We start from the raw sequence: 23,750 nt of genomic DNA, 5'->3' as shown, positions 1-23,750 counted from the left end.
ACTAAGGTTATGTTGACAGGAAGGGAACCATGTAAAATAAGTAGTCTGGAAAGTGGCCACATGAATGCTGTAACATCGTGCACAGACTGTCACAAGAGATGGTCACTACGCCAAAATCAACATGGAGTAGAGGGTTTTGATGCGCAGTAAACACAGGAGCTATTATACTGTCTTGTAATGTATCAAGCTGTGAGGTTGCAGTTTGGGGCCAGTCATAAAAGAAAATAAGAGCAATAATCTGGACAAAGTGGGAAAGATGAATGGATTACCACCAACCCAAGTATAAATTTACAGTGCTTACGTAAGATGCGTCACTGCACCGGGCAAATGTGAACACAAACGAAGACCCTTCCACAAGATGAGGAGATTGCAGATATGGAGGGGCTTGAAAAACAGGTAATTAAGGTCCTGAAGATATTGTTAGGTCACATGATGAGGAGCACGAATGAGACAGAAATAAAATTGTTGAAACCGTAAGATTTTTGATTGGGTTAACACGGGGACCTCGACCACTAGAGTGTTAGGGCGAAGAATAGCTGTTACTTCTGGAGAAAAAGGACCACATTTCTTTTGTAGCTTTAAGATATCATTGGTGCTAAGCATCCACACTAAATTGGGGAACATTTAAAATATGCTACCTGCTATGGCAGGACAACTCCTGCGGGCATGTCTAATACTACTTTAGGCTTACAATACTTAAATTTACTGTACTTTAAACATAAATATAGCAAAACACAAAATCTTAACACTTCCTCAGGGCTTAGAATATTATAATATACTTTGCTTCAAACATAAATATACAGTACCCAATTTAAAATAAAGTCTCTAATTTACATCAAATACTGAAATACAATATATGTATAAGATTTACTCTACAGAAATGTATCTTCATCAATTTCATTTCTTCTAAATTTTCCAAGTTACTGAAAGTTCAAGACTGTGGAGCATTAACTAACTTTTAAGACTTGTGTTTGTATTTTTGGAAATCTGAACAACTAAAATACTATATAAAGGAACTTATTTTCATTAACTTTGTACTTATTTCAAAGAAGGTACAATTGCAACACCTCAAGCATGCAGTACTGGGTAAGAGTACATTAAATCTGCCTCGTCTTATGCCAATGAACATGGCATGTGTTGTGTTATTCTGCCTCCTGACTGATAATTGGCTAAGCGCTTTAACAATGCATTCACTTTTCTATTAAACAAGAAAGGGAAACAACCTAAATATGTCTCACTAACAAATAACTCTATGTAAGTTCTCCCACGGAATGCAAAGCAGTCTACATGAATCCAAAACAATTTTACAAATAACAGCTTCAAAAATCTTCTTTTACATTTTAATACAAGGACATGAGGCACATTCTTCTATTTTACTCACTATCAACAATACTTAGCACCACCCCATGCCAGCCAGAATCAACTGTGCAATATTAAATTGTGCAATGTCTTCCTCATAGAATGCAATATCCATCTTCTGACAAAAAGTAATGAAACTGGGTCACAAATCTGGTTTCTACTGACAGGAAGTTAACATGATACAGATGCAATCTTTCTCAGCAAATGGGAACAAAATGACTACAGTTTGTTTACAAGGTTTAAAGCCCAGGGAGAAAAGCAAGAAAATATCCTAGCCTCTGAGTACACAAACACTTCCCATCTCAAAAACACCAGAGTTGAGTCTCCATGCTCAAGAGTTCAGTCATCCTGGTTTTGACGCCAGTTTATGAATATCTTCACCATAACGAATAAAATTTCAGTACGGGCATAAACGCCCTCTTTTGACACACGAGTGAGGCATGAAAGATTCCTTTCAGAAAAGGTGAAATTGTAACAACTAACACAAAGACTCAAACAAATACTAAGGAAGACAAGGGGAGCTCCACTTCTTGGGAGGGACTCGCACACATCACGTTAACCATCTTGAGGCTTCTTGAAAACGCCCCGTCGTGATGGTCTTCGAAACCTGAAATGCAGTTGGAATTTAGTATCACATACAAGACAAGTTTAGTTACAGTTTAAATAAATGTTACATGATATGAATCTCGATATGCAATACCGATTGAGTTTTCTTCAAGATTCTTACGCTACAGTTTTCTTACGCAGACAAAATGTTTATTATTATTACTAGTCTCAGTAGTGTTCCTTTTATGAAATAGTTCAATGAGATCATTCAATTCTGCTTCTAATCTCCCCTAAGGTTCACCCAAAGGAACAATGTAATGGTCAAGAAGTTGGACAGCTAAAGCCTTGAAGGATTATGCATTACTTATGAGTGGGAGAAGCAAAGGAAAGGTCATTACACTGTCGCACAATGTTCTTCAGACCGAATGTATGCACAAATGACCAGCACCCACGTTAGGACCTGGGAGAACCAGAAAATGGCTACTGATGACTTTAAGGTAGACCAATGTACCCTAATAAACACCCCATCCATAACTCAAGGGACAGCAAGGTCATGTTGCCAGTGAGCAGAATATATTATAAAATTTACACCCAAGAAACCAAAAAGGTTTGAAAGGTGTAACGCTGGACCTTGTTATGAGTTGCCAGTGCGCTCTATCAAGCAATGGGTGGGACCTGAACTTAGGACCGCCACACAGTGAAGTCCTGGTGAAACAGAGGTATCACAGTAGGAAGAAATAAAAGAACACAAAATGTGGTAACAAATAAATGCGGTTGGGAGCCACTGATCGGCAAATTCAGCCGTGCTATGACTGAATCGTCCCGTGAACTGTAATTATATAAAGAATGCTTTGTCACAGTAATTTAAAACAACAAATCTCTGTGAATGGAGCCTTTATTCAGTGCTTCTCTCAGTTCCTTGTGTAACACCTCAAGTATCTCTCTCTCTCTCATTTTTGCCACCTCCTTTGATCCCTTGCCTAACCTCTTCCACTTTTCTCTGGTCCCACCTTCATGAAACACTTATACATACTGCTTGACTCAATAGCTTGATCTTACTCTAGTACTAAAAGCAATTAAAACAGCCTGATCTTACTGTAGTACTTAAAGCAATTACAACAAAGTGGTAATGAACTCATGTTCAGATACAGGAAGCAAAAGTGTCTGCACTTTGAATTTACAGCATAGAATTCAGCTGCTCTCTAAATCAAATTATTATGTACAGGTAGGCGGCGGGTTATGTAAAACTCGGGTTGCGTTGTTCTGAGTTTACTTTGCTTTTCAAATATATTCATAAAGAAAATTGGTTCCAGGTTACAGCAGATGTTCTGAGGTTAAGTCGTCGTCTTACGCTGTGACAGAACAGTAAACGTATGTACAGCTACAATCTCAAGCCAAAATTTGGAGGTTTTTGGATGCACCCCAAATCAGAATGCAGTCAAAATTTGGAGGTTATTGGATGCACCCCACATCAGAATGCAGTCAAAATTTGGAGGTTTTTGGATGCAACCCACATCAGAATGCAGTCAAAATTTGGAGGTTTTTCGATGCAGCCCACATCAGAATGCAGTCAAAATTTGGAGGTTTTTCGATGCAGCCCACATCAGAATGCAGTCAAAATTTGGAGGTTTTTCGATGCACGCCACATCAGAATGCAGTCAAAATTTGGAGGTTTTTGGATGCACCCCACATCAGAATGCAGTCAAAATTAGGAGGTTTTTGGATGCACCCCACATCAGAAAGCAAGCAAAATACTGTACAGTACAACCAGAGGATGAAAGGAAAGTCTCTCATTATTTCATTTCTCATTTTTATACCTTTTTCTTGCGACGTTGAGGGTTACAACGCGGCGTCAGAATGGAAACCCTGACGTAACCCGGGGAATGCCTATACACATGAATAAAATGGATTCTTTAGCCATTCACAGTGGCCTGAACTATTTGGTGAAAGAGCAACAAATTCTCACCATCATGGACCTCTATAATCGTTTCCATCGAAATACTATGACAAAGTCCAAGGAGTCTAATTTACACTCGCTTACAGGGTCCTGAGAGACACATTCTTAATAGTGGGTTGAAAATTTTACCAAAAATATGAAGTCTGGCAACCTAGATCAGAAATGACCTTCAAAATCTGGAGAGGATGCACCCCACATCAGAATGCAGTGTCTGGAGGTTTTTGGCACATCATCAGAATGCAGTCAAAAGAGAGAGAGAGAGATGAGAGAGAGAGAGAGAGAGAGAGAAGAGAGAGAGAGAGAGAGAGAGAGAGAGAGAGAGAGTCCCAAATCTTGAGTTTTGGATGAGGTAAAGATTATCATACCTGGAGGTGTTTGGATGCTTCCTCAGAATGCCCAAAAAAAACAGGTTTTGATGTCCTCAAGAAAAGTTACCTCTTATCCTGACAACTAAAATCTTTGTAGTTTCATAAGGCAGATCTTCTGATTTTTGGAGTTTCTTCTGAGGTGTCCTGGTAAAAGGCCTCTAATTCTATACCATCCTGAAGTGTCCTGGCAAAAGATGACAAAAATCTTAGGTTATCTTATGAAATACCCACTGTACAAACTTCAAAAAAAAAACTGAATATACCTCATATACAAAAGCCTATTTGCCTAGACCAGGCCCATGCCATTCAGAATATAAAAACAAGCAGGTCAGGAATCTCTTAGTATATACACAGGAATTCTAACAAGCACCATATTCTTTAGAAGCTTGATTTTCAGGTCAATGGCCCCTTTGGTGGGCTTGTTACATATGAATAGGCTTCATCATCTGATTAATAATAATAATAATAATAATAATAATAATAATAATAATAATAATAATAATAATAATAATCAGCTATTAACACCTGACGAGATTCACAACAGCCCTGATGTCCTCAACAATCCTCATTATACATATCAAATATTTCTATGGAATGGAATGGAATAATATAGAGAAAAAGGCCACAGGCCAACCACTGGGACCTACAAGGTCGTTCTGTGCTGAAACAGAAACTGACAGTAAAAACATTTGAAAGGTGAGGGGGGGAAAACCTCGCAGTTGCAATATGAAGCAACTGTTCTTCATAAAGTGAATAAGTTAGGCTAAGCACTACTTATGACACTATGCAGCCTTTAAAGGAGTACTGATCTTAGCCCACAGCTGACGACCAAGTGCTAAAAATTCGCACTAGTTCTGCTAAAACTGCTGTGGCTGCATCAAGCATTGGTGCCCATTTGCACACAACTTATACTGTTCAACACGCTTTTTCTCTTTGCTAACGCCATAGTCAGACTCTATCAGTCCCTCTGCCATATTGAATATAGAATTTCAGCCAAAGGTCAAGAGCTGGGACCTAAGAGGTCATTCAGCACAAAGAGAAACTGACAGTAAAGGACGTCTGAAAGGTGTCACAGGAGGTAAACCTCGCAGTTTCACTAGAGACGATTATCAGGAGAGAGTGGATAGCAAGACGAAGGAAAAAGAACGTGAATGGAGGAGGTACAGTATAAAAGGAATGAAAGGGGTCGCAGCTAGGGGGCGAAGCGACACGGCAGAGAACCTCAAGTAATACCCACAGTGCAACAACTGCGGTGCACTGACGACAACATATTTCTGAGGTCACATATCAAGCAGATGTGTTAGAACTACAGAGGATTCAAGAGTGATTTCATTTAATGACCAAAACTGGAGTTTTTTGGCTTTCGACTTAAGACTCCCTAATACGCTTACTACAAAAATCATAATAAAACCTATAAAAATTTACTTTTTACCAAGATATTTACTTGGACTACTTCCAAGTCCCTTGTTTTTGCTATTAAAGGAAATGATGGCTAGCACATTATATTTGTAACTGGAATTTGGCCAGAGGCCAAGTGCTGGGACCCATGAGGTAATTCAGTGCTTAGAATGTTGAAACAACTGTTAGGAGAGGGTGGAAGTAAATGAATGAAAGTGGTTGCAATGAACAGAATTCTATATGGAGTTTAGGCCAAAGACCAAGCACTGGGACCCATGAGGTCATTCAGCGCTGGAACGGAAACTGACAGTAAAACTTTTGAAAGGTGTAACAGGATGAAAACCTCAAAGCAGTTGCACTATGAATCAATTGTTAAGAGACGGTGGAAAGTAAGATGGGAGAGAGAGAATATGAAAGGACATACAGTAAAAGGAACGAGAAGGATTGCATCTGGGGGCCAAAGGCAGACTGCAAAGAACCTTAAGTAATGCCTACAGTGCCCCATCTGAGGTGTTATTGGTAACGCCTTGTTATTTTTACCTGGAAATATAAGCTTGTATACAATGCTGACACCTAACTGTCTGACCATTTAAGCATGGTTTTGAAATTCAAGGACTGCTTGGAAAAAACCTGCTACAATTCTCAGTGACACTTCCTTTGGTGCCGATGTGCAACTCTCCCGTTAATTTTGTTATTTTAAGGCGTCCTGCAGATTTCCGACATCCATATTAGCAATGAAGTAGTAATTCAAAGACACTGGAAATCCTCATACCCTACAGTTCCGGGGAATCAAGCTAGTTGAACGATTTGATATTTTAAAGTGTGTTTTGAACAGTTCTCATAATTCATGTTAACAATAAATGAGTAATTTAAAGATACTGTAACTCCTTATATCCTGCAGTAATGGGGTAATCACAAAAGGAAACTGTTTAATACCACATATATATATTCTCTGATTTAATATCACATTATATATATTCTCTGATTAAGTTTTTTTTTTTAAAGAGATATCACCAAATAGGTACGTGTGGAGAGTTCCGGACAAGTAGGCTGTATTATTTTCAGCCATGAACCTGTCAGGCCGTCGCAACTTTAGGCCACATGAAGTTCAGGCCGTAAGACATGGCAGAAGCCCCCTGGGACGCTGTGTTTAGTACTAGCCCCGGTAGAACTATAGGGTAGCTCTGCGTCGCCGACAGCACTATAACTTGACCTTCTCTACAGATTTTTGGTTGCTAATTATGAATTTACCTTTAATTTTTGGCGCTCGAGTCTAATTAACCTGTAATTAACCCCGAAGTCCATCCAACAAGGGGTTTCCATACGCGATCTTCACAAGACAGAGCACGGCGTGCGTCTGTTTCGAACGGTTCATATCCCGTCCGGCAAGTGCAATAACTTGTTAACGTATGGGTACCCAAACCCCGTCCCCCGGGCCAGTACTAAACACGGCGAAGGGACATTCCATCTGGCCGACAACAAACAGATGCACCGCCAGTATCAGAACCCCTAAAAGTGTCGAAAAAACCAGCTGAAAAGGTAAAAACAGGCGCGGAGCTAACATATAGAATTAACCTAGCCCCTCTGGGATCAAAGTATTATATACACCCATTTTGGCCATTTGCCAGTTACGGCCAAAACGACCAGGACCCAGTATGGACATGATAACCTAGGTTATATTAGTAAAGGGTACAAGTAGGGACCTGGCATCCAAGGTTTGGTTAATTTGCAACCCAATTACTTATATTCATTTACAGTACCCGAGGTTAGGGTAGGTGGGTTCCAGTGGGCAAGGCCCCCCTAATAAAGCAAGGATCCAGTGCCCTAAGTTAGGTTAGGTTGCAGCTCAATCATCGATATAAATTTCCAGGGTTAGGTTAGGTTAGGTGGGAGTCCAGGGGGGCAAAACCCCTAATTAAATAGGAACGCGAAGCAGCCTAGTTCAGTTGGGTTGCAACCTAATTCTTTATATTTACTGTGCCCTACGTTAGGTGAGGTGGGGGGGGTCCAGTGGGGGCAAGGCCCCCCTAATGAAGTAAGGACCCAGTGCCCTAGGTTACGTAAGGATGAATGCATCTGGTGCTAATGCAGAGGGCGGTAAACCTAAAGTCTATTTTGGTGTCTTTATGTTTATACTTTTGTTCATATTTTTACATTCATCCCCAAGGGACTAGTGCAAAATAACTGTAAATTTTTAGAAAGAGGAACTAGCCCAAAATGACATGAAAATATGTTTTTCTAGGTGATTTTGATGTGTTTTGCACGAATATCACCTTCGTTTTCCTCGGAAGTTAACGGTTTTAGACTTTACTCGGAGCACCTACAGTTTCCCGGGCCCACTCGACCGCCGACCGAAATCGGCGGAAGAACACCAAAACCAACATGTCGTCCTGTTTATGTGTGCTGTCAGTAAGGCCGTGGCGGAACGGCGCTTCGCGCCTTATCCGCATATTTAAAGATTCTTGGCAAGCACGACATTTTCTGGCAAGAGGTAATGTTGCGCCGCGCGCTAGCCACGGGGGTTACAGTAAGGCCATGGCGGAACGGCGCTTCGCGCCTTATCCGCATATTTAAAGATTCTTGGCAAGCACGACATGTTGGTTTTGGTGTTCTTCCGCCGATTTCTGTCGGCGGTCGAGTGGGCCCGGGAAACTGTAGGTGCTCCGAGGAAAGTCTAAAACCGTTAATTTCCGAGGAAAATGAAGGTGACATTCGTGCAAAACACATCAAAATCACCTAGAAAAACACATTTTCATGTCATTTTGGGCTGGTTCCTCTTTCTAAAATGATACCAAAATAACATTAATTCTTGACAAGCAAACAAAACCCTATAGAAAAAGTTAATTTCCAAGGTAATACCCAACAAGGAGCTAATACTTAGTTCTAAGGTGTTTTTGGTTGTTTTTCGTTAATATTTAAACAAAAATTCGTGGGGCCTTCTACTTCCCGTTTACCCTGGTCTCCATGGCATCGGTAGGGTAGCCTGATGCAAGACTGGCAAAAAGGGTAGGCCAGCCTTTTCGTATCTATGCCTTTGCACCTCAGCACACAGGACACCCTAGGATATTGTAGAATAATCTAAAACCTCACTAACTCATTTATTTGATATGTCTAGTCTTGGTGAGTCACTTGAACAACGTGAAATTTCGGGTTAAAGATAACAATGACACTTCAGGGATGGCCATTGTCCAATATGGCCGGTTGACAGTCTGGGCTTCGTTTAGATATTATTTAGCAAGGAAAACGTTTATATACCGCATTAATCTACGTAATAATGAATTTATAAGGTCCCTGGGAGATACTTACATCAGGGGAATCGACGATAAAAACACACAAATAAACAAATAACAAGTTATTGATGGTTATGGCGTTGAAGTCACTCCCGTCACCTGACGAGTCACGTGGTCGGTGGCCCTGAAGTCAGGATCCCGGGTTCCAATACTATCCTGCCTGTTATGAATGCCATTACACATTGTTTATAGAGAGTTTTAGTACATTATAGGGTTATTTTTGAAAGATCAAATGGTATATGAATCTCTAACAAGTACAACAGATGGCATTTGTCGTCATTTCTGAGAGAAAGCTTCGATTAGAAGTGAGAGAGATCGAGAGTTTAACTGAAAACCCCTCTGTTGGGGTGCGTTCAGACGGTTATAAACGAGTTGAAAAAACAGTCCAAATGTAAAATATAACTGCATTTTTGCTGATAATTTGCTCAATATATGTTTTGATATTCAATCTAAGGACAGATTTATCATTTATCTAAAGATTTTTCTGTATTTTGTTGTATCGACTGCCCGCCATAAAGGCGCGTTCAGACGATTAACAGATGCGTTGAGATTTTCAACGAATCTGCTAATTGTCTGAACGCGCCTCTTCGGGCAGTCGATGCAACAAAATATATAGAAAATCGTTAAATTAACAATAAAATAAACTTAGATTGAATAGCGGATCGTATATTACACAAATTCTCAGCAAAAATACAGTTGGATTTTACCGAAAACTTATAAAATCTTCCACGAAGGCTCTTGTTCTCAAAAAAAAAAAAAAAAAAAAAAAAAAATCTAAATAAAAACAAATGGGAATGTACTAGACTTATGTCTTTAACTGTTTGAAAACGTTTTCGTCTTGACAAGTCTGGACAATGCTGGTAATGACAAAACGACTGCCTCTTCTATTAGGACTTTCCAGAGAACGAGCTGGACGCCATAAAATCTACACAAATTGTTCCAAAAAGTACTTTTAAACATTTGAGGGCTGCAACTAACCGTAAAAATTAAATAGGTATTAACTGACAACTTTATCCTTTTACCCCGAAGATGTAAACGAACATAGACTAATTTAGAATAGCTTCGTCTAGGGCACCAAGTGGTTTATTTTCGCCATCAAAGTCTTCAAGAAAGAAATTTGAAAATTATTGATGGAGGACTACACTCCATATATTTCTAGACTTTCAAGCTCAATGACTGCACAGTATTCTATATGAAATTTGCTTGATAAATAAATCCTTTAGACAGTCTAATCATAAATTTGGCCTATGGTGGCTGTCTTCAGTTTTACCTAAATGTTGTAAGAGGTATATACCTCCAACTTTCAACCTTTATCTCTGTTTCCTGAACCTTTCGTTCTACCTCTCTGTGAGAGGGAGATCGAAGAGGTACCTCTAGCTCTCTGTCTTTCTCTGTTTCCTGAACCTTTGCTCTACCTCTCTGTGAGAGGTAGATCAAAGAGGTACCTCCAAAAAGTTATTCTCTCTCTCTTCAGAGGCAAAAAGTAGGTATTTTAAAATTCTATACTCTCCCTCAAAATTTAATTTTTAATCAAAATTAATTAATTATTAGAAGTAAGTGGAGTATTTCAAAGGGAATTCACTTAAATATCACTGGTGACTGAACAAACAAGTAACAAATGCACCAAAGTTTCTTCGGCGCAATTGAGTTTTCTGTACAGCGTATAATGATGTACGAAACTCTCAGCAACGGGTCCGTGAAACTCTCAGTCACGGCCAGTGAAACTCACAGCTGTAGCCCATGAAACTCTCAACCACGGCCTCTGAAACTCTCAGCCGCAGTCCATGAAACTCTCAGCCACAGCCCAGTGGTGGCCTGTGTTGCTGGCACCTGTAACAGTACCAGACGCAAGATCAGGGCTAAATTTAACCTCAAATAAAATAAAAACTACTGAGGAGGCTAGAGGGCTGCAATTTGGTATGTTTGATCTGACGCCTGAAAGAGAAACACCTTAAATATCTCTGGTGACTGAATAAAAAAAATGGCCGTTAAACATAATGATAATATATTTGGAAACCTCTTACAATATCTCGTCTGTATATTTCCATATACAAACGCCACAGGGTCATGGCGACGTTCAAACACGTACAGAGTCAAAGGAAGGAAGTTGGTTCATTTGTTTATTTCTTAACTCTAGACATTTTCAACAGTTGGGAAATTAAATCAAAAGGGGTTTGTCCGTCCCTTACAAACGATTGAGCATGATAACAAACATTATATTCAGACGCTGTATATAGGAAAACATTGTATTTTAAGCATTATTCCTGAACTTCTACAGAAGTTCAAGCGAAGATGCGATGCATTGCTACCCTGATGCAATTCTCCTCGTATTTTCATCATTTGCTTATATTTTTTTCTACTTGTTTATTGATCTGTTACTTTATTTTTTCTTTTACCTTTAACTGTTATTTCTTTCTAAATGGACAACTTAATATTCTTTGGAAGCTTGAATTTCAAGTCAGTGGCCCCCTTTGGTGGGCCTGCTCCTTATGAATAGGGGTCTTCGTCTTCTGAATAATAATAATAATAATAATAATAATAATAATAATAATAATAATAATAATAATAATAATAATAATAATAATGTCAGTGGAACTGACACAAAGTTAGAGAAGATTGACACTAGGCCTAAGTGTCAAATCCTGCCAAAATCTGCAACACTATAGTAACCTCTTTTTGGCTGCCAGAGTCCAGAGGAACGCATCAGACCTCCATTTGTCTTTTTCACACATTGCTACACTTATGGGACGCCTTTGGGGAATGGTCCTTGCTGGCATAAGGCTGTCGTAATTCAAGCAAGTCACTAACTTAACCTGTAAGCTGAATACTTGTCTTAGTTGAGAGATTCCGCAGAGTTGTTGGCGAAAAGACAGTGTTGTCAAACATCTGAATCGAAGTATATAGAAATATATCTGTAGTTTTTTTTATATTAAATGATTTTAATTTAATTTATTGATTTATTATTCAGTTATTTCAATAATTTTCTATGTTCTCAACCTGGTTAATATGTTTTTTTATTACCATTTTATTTTCCGGATCCGTGGCAATATGGATACACCATTTTGGTCTGTTCAGTGGAAATGTTTAAGCATTAATGATTATGAATACTATTGCTATTCCTCTTCCTTCTCCTCCTATCACTACTACTAAATACTACTAAACTGCTACTAGTATTAGAGCCATTTTTGGAGATTTCATTAAGTTTCTCAACGGGATTCTTCATCTTCAAATCACCAATACACAACACGTATCTACAAGGAGCCATTTTTGTTCCACATAATAAATACAGATTCAAGATTATTTTTTCCTTTTACACCATCAAAATCTGTCATAAATTCAAATTTACCCAGTTTTATTAATATCACAAACACATTAACATATCTATGAGGTCAAATTTTATGTCAAAATCACCATTACATAACCAATATCTAAAACGGCTCAAGTTGTCTCAGACTCAACACCACACGACCTTCAAAAGATATAATCCTTCCAGATGGATTAAATAAACAATATTATCATAATATAATCACATATTATCTGATGTTACCAGTAAGCATTTGCATGGCACCTGTCTGATTTTATGATTTTTTTTTTTATGAATAACACCAATACACAGCTTTATATAACAGCTGGCTAGGCTGACCCACACTTTTTTCGGTATTAACCCGGTGTGTATCCACCTTCGTCAGAGTCCATATTTTATCTTCGTCACCTTCTCAGAGGTGGTATAGTACTAATCATGGCGGAAGCTCCCTGGGACTCCGTTTATGGTACTATCCGACATCTTCGTCGGATACATACCGGGTTGATACTCCTTTTTCCAACGTAAGTCTAGGTATTAACATTCACCTGCTGAATACGATACAACACCACATCAAACAATAGTTTACTGTATATATACATTCGTCCTGACAACAAACAGCCACTCGGTAATGAATAATGAAGAATTTCACAGTGAAGAAGAATCTTAGTGCTACAAATAGATTGGTGAAAAATATTGAGGAATTTCACTAATAAAATGAGTGAAATCACGTATTCGTGACTTTAAGCTGTGGAAAAATGAGGGAACTCTCATTTTATGAAAAAAAGATGAGTAACCTAAACTCGTATGGCTGGACAGAATGGGAAATTTGGCTGCTGAGATTAGACCCATACCTTTAAACTTTGATGGAGAGTCAGTAACAAAGAAATGAGCAAATATCTCCAAATATTACAAAAGCTACATTAACATTCAGTTTTTCCGTTAATGATAAAATCTTGTTTCCCCTTAACACAAAGAGCAGATGTATTAGAAATGTTATCAATATAACTACTGGTAGTTAACTATCAGATTTAGATATAAAAAAAATTATGATTACTTTTAGCCAACTTAGAGAATAATTAGTGGCCTTAGTCTTTATCAGTGAATAAATAAAATCAAGCAGCAGAAATGCAGAATAAATTCGTATAAGCTGAAATAAATGAAAACATACATTTTTGGCGCTGAATAGAATCAACTACAAATTTCCCTTAAGAGCGAAGGGATTTTTTTCAAACGGCAGCGGTTTTTGGCAACTTTCCAATACCTTCTGAACCACGTAGCCAGTTACTGATTAATCTAATTCTATATCTGATATGAAAATGTACAGTAACAGCGGATATATCGCAGAATATTAGTAAAGATAAACCTTGGTTTTATACGAAGCACACACAGAGTTGTAGAGGTTTATTGACAAGTGAATAAAAATTGAAAACATAAAATATTGGCTACTTGGTGCAGCTCTTCGTGGTGAGATGCTAAAGTTGCCAGATGTAAAACAGGATCGTAACATATGGATTATTTCACTTCAAAATCTCAAACAACAACAACTTGTAGGAACTTACTGACGGCTTAGGATTTCACGAACGCCATTTGGTCTGCAGTTGGGTACATCAAAGTATGTTTACTCTTATGATATATTTACATCTTCCTTTATTATTATCTTTATTATTATTATTATAATAATTGTCTTATAAACATAACTTAGATATATTTGTAACACTGGTCTTCGTTTCATTGATAGAAAACCTGTCGATCAAGACCGTGTCTCACCTTCGTGTGGCAAAGTCAAAGAAGAAGAAAAGTAAACAAAAGAAATTCGAGTTTAGGTTAAAGAGATTCGAATTAAAAAAAAAAAAAGGAATTTGTTTTTCAACTGAAAAAGTTTTCTTACGAAACTTAAGTTTCGGTTCATAAAATATAACGATCGAATATCTCAGAGAAAAAAGGAAGAAGAATTGAACGTCAACAAACGCGATGTAAACAAAAGAAATTCGAGTTTAGGTTAAAAAGATTCGAGTTAAAAAAAAAAGGGAATTTGTATTTCAGCTGAAAAAGTTTTCTTAAGAAACTCAAGTTTTGGTTTATAAAATATAATGATCTGATTCTCAGAGAAAAAAAGAAAGAAGACTTGAACGTCAACAAACGCAATGTAAACAAAAGAAATTCGAGTTCAGGTTAAAAAAGTAGGATTCGAGTTTCTGGTAAAAAAAAAAAAAATAAAGGAATTCGAATTCCAACAGAAACGGTTTCCTTACGAAACTCAAGTTTTGGTTCATAGAATATAATGATCGGAAACTCAAAATGAATCATAAAAAACGGAATAAAAATCCGTAAGAGAAAAAGCGAAGCTGTGAAGCTTTAAAATATATAAAAAAAGTACGAACAGGAGACGAAAGATCAGATTATAGTTTTTGCTTCTAAAAACTAAAAAAAAAAAAGTGACTTTTCTATAAAAATTAACGCGATAGAGAATTAGCAGGAGCTGAAAAGGATAATAACTGAAGAACCACAAGAAAAATATGAGGCAAAATTTATAATACAGTTTTTACGCGAAAAAATGAATATAAATCGTACTTATTTTTTTTTAGTCAGTTAAGGATTAAGAAAGCTGATGAATTGACGGTAAATCCATCACTTCAAATCTTTCACAAAATTCTTTCAATTCAAAACTGCTCTCTCTCTCTCTCTCTCTCTCTCTCTCTCTCTCTCACACACACACACACACACAAGCAATATAATTCTTCATTAACGTACTGAATTAACTTACGAATAGATGATATGCATTTTGATATGTGGTTTGGTTCAACGCATTCTCGATCAGAAAAAGCTAAAGAATTTTTAGATCTTCGCGAATCTTGGGTGAAGCGTCAACGGATTTATTTGGATTAGATGAAGCCTTGTGACAACGACCCTTAATGCCTATTTTTACATCGATTAGGACACAGTACATTATGCTCGTGGAGTTTAACACTTGTTAACAAAGGTTTAGATTATATATATATGTATATATATATATATACATGTGTATATATATACATATAAATATACACATACACACAATAACAATTTATTTACAAGAAACGTCAATTCTCATCACCGTTCAGCGTGCACATGAAATTTAACATCACGAATCTGAAGGAAATCAAGTATTTCTAACATCTAGGAGATAGTCCATAACATCTAAATGTACTTCCTGAAAAAAATGTTATATGTAGTGAAAAAATATTAAAAAAGTCCCCTAAGAATAACATTTCCTAACTTGATCTTCTCGCAGAGTTTTTCACTGACTGGTTCCGCAGTGGGACAATTCCCCCACGGGAAGAAATCTGCCCTAAATGGAAAACTGCAGTTTCTGCAAAATTTTCGAAATTGAGACACGCCACCTATTGGGCTCGTGAAACACTAATACACAAGTTACTGCGGTTTCAGAATGATTCTCCAATGCTTTATTTAGGGAGGTTCCATTTGCAGTATCTGCAAAATCAGTAGTAGGGCAAGGGAAAACTGCAGTATCTACCATTTTTCTCCTTCCCGTGAGGAAAAAATGACAGAATTAGGTATCGTTTACAGTCAGGGTTCGATTGAAGCTTCTGAGGAAATGATCTACATTTAAAATGAATCCTGTCGTAGAGGCATCTTCAAGTAAAATTTCTGAGTGGACAAATAACTTCTACCAGTGAAAACACAGCGATTACACCTCCTCCATAGGAACACCGTCTCTTAAAAACACATTTTGAAAGAAATATCTATCAGTTGGTGATTATTCCTTTTAATAAACCGTCTGAATGAGCGTTCTGTCAGTGGGTTTTAATCGTCCTTGGCGAAATATGCTTGAATTTTCTGCCTAGGGACATTATTTTTTTTTTTTTGCATGGATGCACCCTAAATGAAACACTTTTTTTTTTTCCATGGGGTAAGTCTTCTTGGGAATACAAAAACAATCTGGTTGAGCTTTCTGTCTAAGAAAATTTTTTCCTCTTTCTTGGAAAGACAAAACAAAACCTTCATACTGAACTGTCTGTCTAGGTGCCATCCTTTCTTAAACAAAATTAATGGTTTGGGACACACTCTCCATTAAAAAAATTTCTCATTTTCATCAGGACCAAAATACATTCCAGTATTGATCACTCACAGACCAAATCACTTTTGCATTAAGTAAAATTTTTTTGAAAGAAGAAGTAACTTGGCAAAGATTTCTGACAGTACTCCTGCCTTTAAACATTCTACACTAATAGTACCACAAAAAGACAGTCTATATACAAAAGCAAACCTATATATATATATCTCTCTTTACAAAATATTATATTTTGATGAGGTACCCTTACTGACACGGCAAAAAATACAAAGCTCGCAAAGACATGATATTCGTACAACACCCAAAGGTACAAGTGAACATGAAACTTATTTATCTATATTATTTATCTATGAATTAAATAACTGGTAGGTTTATTTGGTTCATTTATTCGTCAGCAACAGTAATAAAAGCTATTCCATCTAGAGTACCTGTCAGTAGAAAGGGTTTTCTCAAAAGACTATCAAATAGATTCGTTTTTTAAATACCTGCTGGCCTTTCACAGAAGGCAGCGTTATACAAAGACGGTTCTATAAACATACAGAGATCGTTTGGGTAAATGGGCGAACTGGTCAACTTTGAGAGTGGGAAAAAAGGTTGAGTTTGCAGCTACAGAACGAGTTTGCAACTAGGGAAAAGTTGAGTTTGTGAATGGCAAAACTGGAAAAGATGAACAGTTGGCAAGTGGGATGCAGATCGAGTTTGCACATGGGTAGAAAGGACTCGTTTGCAACTGGGTTGAAAGGACTCGTTTGCAACTGGGTAGAAAGGACTCAATTGCAACTGGGTAGAAAGGACTCATTTGCAACTAGGTAGAAAGGACTCATTTGCAACTGGGAAGAAAGGACTCGTTTGGAACTGGAGAGAAAGGATTCATTTGCAACTAGGCAGAAAGGACTCGTTTGCAAATGGGAAAAAGGACTCTTTTGCAACTGGGTAGAAAGGACTCATTTGCAACTGGGTAGAAAGGACTCAATTGCAACTAGGTAGAATGGATTTGTTTGGAACTGGGTAGAAAGGACTCATTTGCAACTAGGTAGAAAGGATTCATATGCAACTGGGTAGAAAGGGCTCGTTTGCAACTGGGGAGAAGGGACTCGTTTGCAACTGGTTAGAAGAGACTCGTTTGCAACTGGGTAGAAAGGACTCATTTGCAACTGGGTAGAAAGGACTCATTTGCAGCTGGGTAGAAAGGACTTATTTGCAACTAGGTAGAAAGGATTTGTTTGCAACAGGGTAGAAACGACTCGTTTGGAACTGGGGAGAAAGATTCATTTGCAACTAGATAGAAAGGATTTGTTTGCAACTGGGTAGAAAGGACCCGTTTGGAACTGAGGAGAAAGGATTCATTTGCAACTGGGTAGAAAGGACTCGTTTGGAACTGGGGTGAAAGATTCATTTGCAACTAGATAGAAAGGATTTGTTTGCAACTGGGGACCCGTTTGGAACTGAGAGAAAGGATTCATTTGCAACTGGGTACTCGTTTGGAACTGGGGTGAAAGATTCATTTGCAACTAGATAGAAAGGATTTGTTTGCAACTGGGTAGAAAGGACCCGTTTTGGAACTGAGGAGAAAGGATTCATTTGCAACTGGGTAGAAAGGACTCGTTTGGAACTGGGGAGAAAGGATTCATTTGCAACTAGATAGAAAGGATTTGTTTGCGACTGGGTACAAAGGACTCGTTTGGAACTGGTTAGAAAGGATTCATTTGCAACTAGGTAGAAAGGATTTGTTTGCAACTGGGTAGAAAGGACTCGTTTGGAACTGAGGAGAAAGGATTCATTTGCAACTAGGTAGAAAGGACTCGTTTGGAACTGGGGAGAAAGATTCATTTGCAACTGGGTAGAAAGGATTTGTTTGCAGCTGGGTAGAAAGGACTCGTTTGGAACTGGGGAGAAAGGATTCATTTGCAACTAGATAGAAAGGATTTGTTTGCGACTGGGTACAAAGGACTCGTTTGGAACTGGTTAGAAAGGATTCATTTGCAACTGGGAAGAAAGGACTCATTTGCAACTGGGTAGAAAGGACTCATTTGCAACTGGGAAGAAAGGACTCGTTTACAACTTGGAAGAAAGTACTCTTTGCAACTGGGTAGAAAGGACTCATTGCAACTGGGTAGAAAGGACTCTTTTGCAACTAGGTAGAAAGGATTTGTTTGGAACTGGGTAGAAAGGACTCATTTGCAACTAGGTAGAAAGGATTCATATGCAACTGGGTAGAAAGGGCTTGTTTGCAACTGGGGAGAGGGGTCTAGTTTGCAACTGGTTAGAAGAGACTCGTTTGCAACTGGGTAGAAAGGACTCATTTGCAACTGGTTAGAAAGGACTCATTTGCAACTGGGTAGAAAGGACTCATTTGCAACTGGGTAGAAAGGACTCGTTTGCAGCTGGGTGGAAAGGATTCATTTGCAACTGGGTAGAAAGGACTCAACTGCAACTAGGTAGGAAGGATTTGCTTGCAACAGGGTAGAAAGGACTCGTTTGGAACTGGGGAGAAAGATTCATTAGCAACTAGGTAGAAAGGATTTGTTTGCAACTGGGTAGAAAGGACCCGTTTGGAACTGAGGAGAAAGGATTCATTTGCAAGGACTCGTTTGGAACTGGGGAGAAAGATTCATTTGCACCCAGCTAGAGAGGACGAGTTTGCAACAGAGTGACTTGGGAGAAAAGGTCTTTGGTTTGCAAATGGACAAAGAAGTTAAACTAGAGGATTTTGTAGACAGAATCACTACTCGATTTTGTGCAGACAAGTGCAAATGGCTAATTAATACAGCCTACGGAACTGGACGATCCCGAGGCTTTTACAATCAATATATTTCAACACTGAAGCTAAACAAAATGATAATAAAACATACAGTGTATTCAGACATTCAAAGGTTCAAGGCAGTAACTGCGAATGAAATCGAAGGCATTTCTGTTATGCGAGATTACACGAAATTTATTAATTAATCTCTGGTCAGCAGAGATTTGTTGCATTGACTTATTCAGACTACATTTCAGAGAGAAAATGGAAATTTGATTTTTTTTTGTAGGAAAAGATGCAGAGGTTCAGCCGGCCTGTCTATATGTAAGCACACAATACACACACACACACATGTAAGTCATATGCTCATTTACATAAGAATGTGTGTATGTTGATCATATCTCTATAAACTTCATCTGAAAAATTAATCACAGAGAAATCCTTCTGCAAAATTAAGATTACCTGGACATGGTATGGTCTAGCACCTAATTGTTGAACCCGCCAGCCCCGTTGCTGATCTAAATACTCTTCTATATGTTTGCAAGTAACTATGAACAGGGCACATTGGTGATAAATAGTTTTTCTTCTCTCAGCATGGAATTTGGAACATGAAGTCATCTAAAAAAAAAAAAAGGCATTTGATAATATCTCTTCAGACCATGCATTAGTGACCTATTTTTAAAAATAACAATAGCCAATAGTAGGACAAAATATAGTTCTTCCTCTTATTAAGTATAAAACATGAGCATTTTATTCTAAACTATACAGAATCTCTTCCTCAGCTTAAATCTACTTCATAATATCAGTGACTGATCATTCGACATTTGATTGGTTCTCTAGTCTTCTGCAGGTTTTCTAAACATGTCTAACATGTTCCGTTTTATACTTTCAAAGGCAAAGTTTAGATGAGCACCTGGTTTTTGATTGATTCTAAGAACAGTATTAATTGATTTCTGAAGTTCCTTTTACACTTTCAAAGGCAAAATTTAAATGAGTATCTGCTTTTTGATTGATTCTAAGAACAGGAATATCTGCTTTTTGATTGATTCTAAGAACAGGGGGATCTGCTTTTTGATTGATTCTAAGAACTGGAGGATCTGCTTTTTGATTGATTCTAAGAACAGGAGTAACTGCTTTTTGATTGATCCTAAGAACAGAAGTAACTGCTTTTTGATTGATTCTAAGAACAGGAGTATCTGCTTTTTGATTGATTCTAAGAACAGGAGTATCTGCCTTTTGATTGATTCTAAGAACAGGAATATCTACTTTTTGATTGATTCTAAGAACAGGAGTAACTGCTTTTTGATTGATTCTAAGAACAGGAGTAACGGCTTTTTGATTGATTCTAAGAACAGGAGTAACTGCATTTTGATTGATTCTAAGAACAAGAGTATCTGCCTTTTGATTGATTCTAAGAACAGGAGTATCTGCCTTTTGATTGATTCTAAGAACAGGAGTATCTGCCTTTTGATTGATTCTAAGAACAGGAGTATCTGCCTTTTGATTAATTCTAAGAACAGGAGTATCTGCTTTTTTGATTGATTCTAAGAACAGGAGTATCTGCCTTTTGATTGATTCTAAGAACAGAAGTAACTGCTTTTTGATTGATTCTAAGAACAGGAGTATCTGCCTTTTGATTGATTCTAAGAACAGAAGTATCTGCCTTTTGATTAATTCTAAGAACAGGAGTATCTGCTTTTTTGATTGATTCTAAGAACAGGAGTATCTGCCTTTTGATTGATTCTAAGAACAGAAGTAACTGCTTTTTGATTGATTCTAAGAACAGGAGTATCTGCTTTTTGATTGACTCTAAGAACAGGAGTATCTGCTTTTTGATTGATTCTAAGAACAGGAATATCTACTTTTTGATTGATTCTAAGAACAGGAGTAACTGCTTTTTGATTGATTCTAAGAACAGGAGTAACTGCTTTTTGATTGATTCTAAGAACAGGAGTAACCACATTTTGATTGATTCTAAAAACAGGAGTAACTGCTTTTTGATTGATTCTAAGAACAGGAGTAACTGCTTTTTGATTGATTCTAAGAACAGGAGTAACTGCATTTTGATTGATTCTAAGAACAAGAGTATCTGCCTTTTGATTGATTCTAAGAACAGGAGTATCTGCTTTTTGATGGATTCTAAGAACAGGAGTATCTGCCTTTTGATTGATTCAAAGAACAGGAGTAACTGCTTTTTGATTGATTCTAAGAACAGGAGTAACTGCTTTTTGATTAATTCTAAGAACAGGAGTATCTGCTTTTTGATTAATTCTAAGAACAGGAGTATCTGCTTTTCGGTTGATTCTAAGAACAGGAGTAACTGCTTTTCGACAGATTCTAGGAACATTATTGATGAATTTCTAACTGCTTCGTGACACGATTCCTACTGCTTCCTATTTTTGGACGGTGTTTTTTTTTATTAAGGACACCAGAGATTGCTGGCGAATTTACCTGATAAATCGAGCATCATTGCAAACTGAAGGTATTTGCAGCAAAAATGTTATCCAAGCCGTCTGATTAAGATGATTTAATAATAAAATGGAGAAAGTAATTCACAGCTGAAGTGGGCACTTTTTAGACTTGAAAAGAAAAATGGCAATAATGTTCTGGATGGCACGAACATTCATACTTAGGATACTTTAAACATTAGGTTTTCATACCAACACGACTGACCAAGAGAGGCATTTATGCATATTTGTATATGTATATATATTATATATCATATTCATATGCAAGACGAATGATCTTACGAAAAGATAACAAAATCGAGCGAGTTATCCCAACATCAAAAACACTTAAGACAAGATAACTGGACTGGAATTCATATTATTATTATTAAAAGCAAGGAAGGGAGGCTGCTCCCTCTGAAACCTTATGCTTCCTTGTGTATAGGTGATAGCTTGACTGTCGACCTTGACCTCCTGTTGTTCAGGGGGGGAGGGGGAGGTCTGGAGAGGCCGTGTCTCCCCATCATGGGAGAGGGAAGGTCCCGGATGGATGGGGCGGAGTTCTTTCTCGGGGGCGTCGCTAAGCCCATGCCAGTTTCGTCAGGGACCCATTCCTGGAAAAAAAGGAATGACTCATGTTTGGGAATGATATTTATTACTGACCTCATGTTGTAAAGAATGGATATAATCAACAGTGAGATGGAAATAAGATGGGTTTTCATTTTTCCAAGCGAGACCGCTGGATGCATATGTAGGCTAGAACAGACCAGCTTTGAAAAGAGGGTTAAAGAGCATAAAGGATGAAAATGTGTCGTTCAAGATTGCTCATGGTGGCACGAGTCTTGAAATGGCTTATATCCTGGGGAGTCCCTGACTTATACCCCGAGGATTCCTTCGCACCCTCCGCCCTCGCTCTCGGGAACCACCACGATCCTCACCTGAACGGCCTCGGCTCCGCCCTCCGCCCGATAGGTGACCAGCTTCGGGGGCGGAGCCAGCTCCTGGCTGTGGGACAAGCTCTCCCTGGCCATCGCCGCCAAGGACCTCATCGACATGGAGGACGCCGACCCGACCACGGGGGACCTCACGCCCCTGTCGGCGGAGATGAAGGCGTGGGCGGGAGGCGGCGAGGCGTTTCTCGGAGCCGTGTGGAGGGTGATCCTCGGCTGAGAGAGCTCCAAGGAAGGATTGGCTGGTCTGTACACTGTCTGTTCGTGCTCCTCCTCCTCCTCTTCCTCCTCCAGGCCGCTCTCGCTCCCCCGCCGGCTGTGCAGGAGGGAATTGCCGTTGTCGTCTCGCCCGGAGTAGGAGGAGGACTCGTGGGCGCGCAGGGCCGTCGGAGGAGGGGAGCCTATGAAGCGGGTGGAGCCGAGTTCGTGGTCCAGAGGACTCGCCTGTGGGAGAGAGGAGAGTGAGTCTTTATCTAATCATAAAAAAAGGATGCATGAATATTATCCTACGAAGGACCCATTGTCCTGTCATCCTACCACGACTGTTGTTACAGTGCTCAAGGGAGCCGTGGGCGTGGTAGGATTGTAGGATCAGGAATCCTAATCAGGTCGAACAAGATGACAACTGAAAACTAAAGACAAAATCTATGATTGAAAGTCCAACAAATTTATGTCGTTCAAAACTAAGCATCACATAGAAATGCATGAATACGACCTGATTATCATAATCATACACACAAATAAACAAACACACGCATAATGACGACCTGATTATCATAATGATCCACACAAATAAATGTGCGCACGCATAAATACGTCCTGATTGTCAAAAATTCCTACACGAATAGATGTATAGACAGGCATAAATACGTCCTGATTACCATAATTATCCACACGAACAAATACGCACGTAAACATACACTGGGCATAAATACGGCCTGGTTATCGGAATCGTCCACACGAACGATACCACTCAAATATTACCGAGGGGTGTTTTATGGAACCTCGGAATCAACAGCAGGAGGCGAAGCCGTTTGATGATTTTAGGAAATCGGACAAAACTGTCCATTGTTGGCCAGCGGTATTGTTCGCGCGTCGCGGAGGGAGGTGGGCTCATTAGCTATTTTATCTAGGGGTATTTTAGTGTTAGCTGCATTAAAGGGGAGAGGCAGACCAGGAGAGAGAGAGAGAGAGAGAGAGAGAGAGAGAGAGAGAGAGAGAGAGAGAGAGAGAGAGAGAGAGAGAGAGAGAGAGAGAGAGAAATATAAAGAGAGACAGATCAGGAGAGAAAGAGAGAGAGAGAGAGAGAGAGAGAGAGA

General features: G+C 38.6%; 1 protein-coding gene and 1 long non-coding RNA gene across 2 annotated transcripts in view; both read right to left on the bottom strand.

The window, feature by feature from the left end:
- Positions 1–1,830: 1,830 nt before the first annotated feature.
- On the bottom strand, positions 1,831–9,067 carry LOC136840321 (uncharacterized). The gene is made up of 3 exons (XR_010853588.1): positions 8,935–9,067; positions 4,298–4,414; positions 1,831–1,966 (listed from the first exon to the last, which is right to left on the bottom strand). It is a non-coding gene; the product is annotated as an uncharacterized lncRNA (long non-coding RNA).
- Positions 9,068–12,115: 3,048 nt separating this feature from the next.
- Positions 12,116–23,750, bottom strand: part of LOC136840320 (uncharacterized) — a 32,621-nt gene continuing 20,986 nt past the window's right edge. The window contains exons 3-4 of the mRNA XM_067107015.1: positions 22,420–22,875; positions 12,116–22,095 (exon numbers count right to left, since the gene is read on the bottom strand). Of these exons, the coding sequence (XP_066963116.1) occupies positions 21,907–22,095; positions 22,420–22,875 (645 nt within the window). The 3' untranslated portion in view covers positions 12,116–21,906. The remainder of the gene's footprint in view (positions 22,096–22,419; positions 22,876–23,750) is intronic.

The sequence above is a fragment of the Macrobrachium rosenbergii genome, chromosome 7 (assembly GCF_040412425.1).
Source record: "Macrobrachium rosenbergii isolate ZJJX-2024 chromosome 7, ASM4041242v1, whole genome shotgun sequence".
NCBI classification, from domain to species: Eukaryota; Metazoa; Arthropoda; class Malacostraca; order Decapoda; family Palaemonidae; genus Macrobrachium; species Macrobrachium rosenbergii.
Note: the sequence above shows the minus strand (reverse complement) of the source record. Positions and strands in the feature narration are given on the sequence as shown.